The sequence below is a fragment of the Limulus polyphemus genome, unplaced genomic scaffold (genome assembly GCF_000517525.1).
Source record: "Limulus polyphemus unplaced genomic scaffold, Limulus_polyphemus-2.1.2 Scaffold526, whole genome shotgun sequence".
NCBI lineage: Eukaryota > Metazoa > Arthropoda > Merostomata > Xiphosura > Limulidae > Limulus > Limulus polyphemus.
In genome coordinates, this window is record NW_013666136.1 from 36,761 (window position 1) to 43,235 (window position 6,475).

Here is a 6,475-nt window from a genome sequence, read left to right on the forward strand (position 1 = left end):
AAAACAGGAATAAAGCTAAGTATAAAAGAAAGATGCTAATATAAATGGGGCGTTTATAATGATAGTTTTATGTTTAGGTTGATCACTGAAGTCAGCCATTTCATAGCAGAACAAGCCAACATAAGTGCTCGTGGGAACAGATACCCAGTGTCTGGATTTGCCAATTTCTGCTGTTTGCAAAGTCTTTCAGTCAATTTTACAAATTTCTTCTTTCAAGCTGTATCATGTTCAGGCATTGAAGAAGGCAGAATCAACTTGATTTACATTGCAGTTGCTGGCAAGACTGGTAGTTGATGATCTATGGCCTGCCAAAATCTTAAGAACCGATGCAGCACAATTCTTCCTTTCTGGATCTTTCAGCATGTATTACTGCATTATTTGGTCAGAAACTAATCCACATGTGAGATTTTCTACACACCTCCATAATGCTAATATGACAGTGGTTCCAGCTGCTTTATTATTGGCCATGCTTATTAGAAGAATCATCACCACATGGACTGTAAACATGCACTGTACTATAAAATGCTTACAATGAAAGGTGATAGACACTACAGTTTTTATGTAGGATGGTGCTCCTATGCATGTCGGCAACAAGGTAAAACACATCATACAAGAACACTTTCAGGACATAATTATGTCATGACCTTGAGAATGGACACCTTGTCTATTGGACCTACTACCATCCAATTTCTGATAGTGGGTTACCTGAAGTCATGCAGGTACCATTGGAAGACTCACAGAATTCCAGACCTCAGTGATGCAAATGTCTCAGGAGTGGCCAACATACCAAATTAAATGCATGTTGCTGTTGTAATGTTTATTGTCACATGGTGCAATGCATTGTGGATGCGAGAGGAGGAACAGATTTTAAACAACTGATGTGACTGATCACACATTATGTCATCATTGCATCTGGCAACATGTAACAACTATGATGGTTGCATCAATATGTTTCCTGTTTGTGAGATATGATTTGCTAAGTTGCCAAACTTTATTTGTAAGTACTCTATGCATAATATATACAACCCTCAATTTAAGAAAATATACATCTAATGGAACAGCAGCAATAAGGTCTGATTCCCTTCATCCCCTCTTTGACCTGGACGAAAGATCCTCTAACCCTATGGCTCCAGATGCCAGTTTTAAATTCCTTTCTGTGTATGTTACTGTGTTACATTCAAAGTTTAATTAAACCACTTTACTATCAATATACGTCAATGAAATTAAAATTATAATATATATGTTAAAATTTGAATTTTTATGTTATATAAGTTAAATTTTTTTGTTTCAATGGGAATCTTTCAAAAAATACTTAAATTGCATTTTTCGTCTCACGTGGTCAACATGCTTTGAAAAATCTCGAATTTTAGACTACATACGTTCTTGTCAAATTTCAAACAATTTCATCTTCTATTTTTATTTTTGGAACGAAATATAACAAGAATGACGTTAGGTACTTACAATTTTGGGACTTGGTAGCCATCAAGCTAAAGTGGAAGTATATTTCTAACTAGTTACCATGGTTCCTAATGATTTATTCAGCCAAGATAAAGGTTCACTTTTTCTTGGGAAGCTCAAGCCACAGTGAATGAACCTCCTAAAGCCAGGAAGATGGCTATTTCTTTGGCAGAAGCAGTCCTCTCTACAATTATTCGTCAACTAAGTTCATTTGGCAGCCATCTCTGGAAGTGTCATTTTAGTAACTGAACCTGCTTCACAATGAGGTTAATGATGATGGCAGATGATGTACTTATTGGCAGGTCATTCCTCATCTGTCAACATTTTCCTGAACAATATAGATGAAGATGTTCTACATTTTGCCTCTGTAGTGGTTTATGTTTGGCTGTCTGTCGAGGTAGTGATACCTTCTCTTACCCTCAATGACTTTGTCATTAAAGATGGTAGTGGTGTAGTTGGTGGCAAGGCCTTGACAGCCAGCATACTCCTGGCAATGGTGGTCTTTCTCCCAGCAGTAATGAAGCATATCAAAGTTTCTGCCATTGTCAATGGTGATCCTGGTTGACTGTTGGTAGAAGTCTCTAACATAGTGTTCCAGTGTTCAGCTACCCCTCAAAGGTACTGTAAATTCAGAAAGGTTTTCTATGGCATCAAGATATAGTGGTCCCATTGGACGTGAGCACATATTTAATGGTGTCTCCTTGTTGTAATGAAACTTCCTCCAACAGGACACCTGAGTAGAAGCTCCTGATTCCTCAATGACAACCTCTTTTCCTCTTTGCAAATATCATGCACAAATGCACATTATGCTTGATTCTACAACTGCAATACCACTGTTATGATTCCACTATCACTGACAATGGTATTCAACAAGAGGCATGGATATACCAACTTTGTGGCTTCTGATGCATGTTTCTGGGGCTGGAATGTTTGCTCACATTCTTCATTCCATCCAAATTGCTTTCAGTTTTGGTTAGAGCGGATAATGTTGTTGCAATCTCAAAGAAGTTGGCTACAAGTCGTTGATAGTATGATGCAAAACCTATGAAATTGAAGTCTTGTCTCTTGGTTACATTTTTAGGCCATTCTTGCATCACTACTATTTTAACAAGACCCATGGATATTACACTTCTAACCACAATATGACGAAACAAAGTCCACTTCTATTCACATGAAATCATGTTTTCGTGGTTTAATTTTGAAGCCTATTTTTTACCCATTGAAATACTATCTTCAGGTTTCAGCCACAGACTCAACTTGATACCAAACACCAATACAACATTAGCATAAATCAAGTACTCCTCCCATTACAATCCCTTCAGTGTTAGCTTCATTGGTCTCTTTAAAATGGTGAGCATATTACACAGGCCAAATGGCATGATACAAAACTCATAGAAGCCATCTCTTGTCCTGAAAGCAGCATTAGATCTGTTTCATCATCTAGCTTGTTTTAATCTAAAATGAATGCAGAACCTGGACATGCCATTATTTTTCCTGACAGTTACTAGTAGAGATTACCAAGAAATATTTGAATATTGTGTGGTCTTGCTCTTTATAATTAACTGAAACTCAGTGCTGGTTAGATACATAGTGCTTCAGGAAAGCATGCATTGTGGTTGTTTTATCAGATATGCATCATCTATATGTATATGATGTTGTGTGGCTATTATTTGATTAAATAGGCTACCTGGTCCTACAAATACATCAGTATATTTAGCCACTGCACCAAGTCTAGACTTTCTGCATAATTATCAGCTAGCAATCTCAGATGTGTTGAAAACCATCTACTCATTTTTAGGATGTGACAAGACAGAAGCAAACCTAGCATAACCACTAGCCTCAGTTACTTCCATTTCACTCATAGACCATTCCAACATGAAGATGGATAACCATAATTGCAAAAGACAACCAGTACTTCATCACTCTTTAAACATATAATTGCCCAAGCCAACTGCTTCCTTTTTGTAAAGGAACAGCTTATTTCATGCATGGGTTCTATAGCTGCTTTACACAGAACCAACACATTATGCTTTGTCTGTACTAAACCATGAAATACCACTTGAATACATGAGGGTATTGTGACTTCCTCTACTACACACACTCTGCAGTCCACTATTCTTGGATCTGGTCTAACTGGCATTGGATACTCTCCCATAGAATTTCAGTTCACCTGTTGCACAGGCAAAACTTGGTGAAATGTTCTGCTGTACATCTACCCTTTGATCTGTGAACAATGTCTTCTAGATATAGTCAGAGAGTCATGTGTCCATTCATGTTTATTCATCTTCTTCTCCAAAATGAATTTGTGTCAACTGATCCAAGTGGTGCTTTTGCTCAGAGTGTCCAATATACTACAAGATTTAAGTGTTCTAACCACTCCTGTCTCACACAGAAACTCTATCTCTCATCTTTGTACTGAGACAGGCATACTATAATACATCTAACCCTGAAAGGACTGGTGTCACCATTAAACCTTTTAGCTCAAGTTATTCATTATACCTTCTCAAATCATGTAAAACTGATTACCTGGAAAGCAATGGAATAGGTCCACTAAATAACAGGAGATTCAACAAATTATATATTTTGGAGTATTTTTGGGTTTTCTTACCTTGACTGAGTTTGTGAGAATGAACTAAAGGGTGTGGACAAATGTAAAATACAAATAAACAATCCTTATTAATATCACAAATACAATGTGTGTGTGTACTTGCATAGACATTGTCTATCACTTCTATTGGGTCTTAAGTTGATTACCTTCTTTGATATCGTGTACCAGACAATAAACTCTCGAGAATATAAATGTAACATTCTGTACTTTAAAGAATTAAACTATAATTGGATACACAAAAAGTAGCCTTATATGTATGATAAAGAAGTGGTGGATTAAATTCGTAAAATGAAGATCCTCATACTGGTTTAATAAATCTATTAAAATTAAAATGTTTAGAAATAAAAATCCAGTATATAAAAAACATCATTAAATATCTAGGACTAGCTGTTTGTTTGTATCTCCAAAAATGTTCAGTTTTCAAGTTAATTATGCATAATAAATATTTTTATGGCCTACTTGTATAATGATCTTCTATTGTAATAAAGTTTTGGTTTAAAGGATCATTCAGATTTTTCTTAGACCAGAGGCCGCTTACAACCATTGGTATACCTTAGATTTAGATGTATCATTGATGATTCTCGTTCAGATTTATCTTGTGACGCTCATTTCTTCTCCAGGTAGCCGTCTAAAATTTAACAGTGAAAGACTAGAGGGTTTGTTTGTTTGTTTGGAATTAAGCACAAAGCTACACTATGGGCTATCTGTGCTCTGTCCACCACGGGTATCGAAACCTAGTTTCTAGCGTTATAAGTTCACAGACATACTGCTGTGCCATTGGGGGGCAAGACTAGAGGGAAGACAGCTAGACAACACCACCCACTGCTAACTCTTGGACTATTCAGTTGTCAACGAATAGTGAGAGTGACCATAGCATTACAGCGCCCCCACAACTGAAAAGGCGAGCATGTTCGGTTACGGGTAATCTAGCCCGCGATCCACAGATTGCGAATCGAGCGCTGTAACTATCAGGCCATGCCAGGCCGATTAGGCATTAATGAACACAAACTACAGAAAATACTTACGCATATATGAAAAATACAAGTTTAATTAGATTATTTAAGTGAACTGGTTCTTAAGAAGATATATATATATGAAACCCCACCAGGCGGACCAGCTTTTTTATTTTTTGTGTGGTTAATTGGCGATTGTTTCTCAAAGTTACCGAAGTAAGTAATGCTCACTTGTAGAATACTGAACGATGGAACTTTTGTAACTTTGCGCTAAAATACTTGACGCTTCACTTGACTAATCGAAAAAAAGGTTTGTTTTGTTTTGAATTTCGCGCAAAGCTACATGAGGGTTATCTGCGCTAGCCGTCCCTAATTTAGCAGTGTAAGACTAGAGGGAAGGCAGCTAGTCATCACCACCTACCGCCAACTCTTGGGCTACTCTTTTACTAACGAATAGTGGGATTGACCGTAACGTTATAACGCCCCCACGACTGAAAGGGCGAGTATGTTTGGTGGGACGAGGATTCGAACCCGCGACCCTTAGGTTTGGAGTAGAGCGCCCTAACCACCTGGCCAACTTCTTTAGTTCATACACTTCTATAATAGGTAAACTAATTCATTGGTAAATAACTTGCTGTTTCAGTAAAACTATTTAACTAATTTTCTTAAATTTAACTAATCTGCTCTTTCCTTTTTAATACTTAAGCTCAATAAGAGGTTTCTGGAATAGGCCATTAAAGTTTATTTTCCTGTTGAATAACAAAACAAAAAAGAAGAAATATCCTGAATATTACAAAAAACAACTTCGATTTCTAAACAAGATACGATTCACATTTTGGCAACAATTTCGATCTGTTTACTTGACGAAAACAAACATCTGGCCCTTACCATTATAGATCCTTCCTGTTTAGCCATCACGAGGTTAAATTGCTGATGTGTCTATTTTAATCATCATGCACTTGATAACTACCGAACTTCTCCTTATGTGAAACTGCTCTGTCAGTGTATTCGTACTTATATACACTAACGCTAATGTTTTGTTGACCTGGAAACCTTTTTTTCATTTTAAAATGTCACTACTTAACAAAATAAGATAGTTCAATGGCATATTCAAAGCCAAATGTGAAACGTTTCACTCCATATATTATATACAGCACAGTACTTGACGTCATGGTTTGAGAGATATGGCGTTAAACAGTGGCGTGACACGTAGTTTCAAGGTCACGGTCTAAGCTACACAGTTAACACCCTCCTTCCTACTCACCTTCTAACACTAAAGTAATAGTATTGGAACTTTAAAATACATAAAGAAAAACAACGGTTTTTAGAGCATAGCGAAAAAAATCTTTAAAAATTTAAACCGACGTTATTATCTTTGGTCACGTTGTATGATTCAAATTCAATGACTTTGAGACTAATAATGACTGGAGACGGCTTGAATGGGTAATGGTGAAAA

At 36.7% G+C, this 6,475-nt stretch overlaps 1 protein-coding gene across 1 annotated transcript in view; it reads right to left on the reverse strand.

Annotated features, from left to right (window-relative positions):
- LOC111085646 (glycine-rich cell wall structural protein 1.8-like) overlaps nt 1–6,218 on the reverse strand; it is a 12,606-nt gene extending 6,388 nt beyond the window's left edge. The window contains exon 1 of the mRNA XM_022385234.1: nt 5,908–6,218. Within this exon, the coding sequence (XP_022240942.1) occupies nt 5,908–5,934 (27 nt within the window). The 5' untranslated portion in view covers nt 5,935–6,218. The remainder of the gene's footprint in view (nt 1–5,907) is intronic.
- Nucleotides 6,219–6,475: the final 257 nt, after the last annotated feature.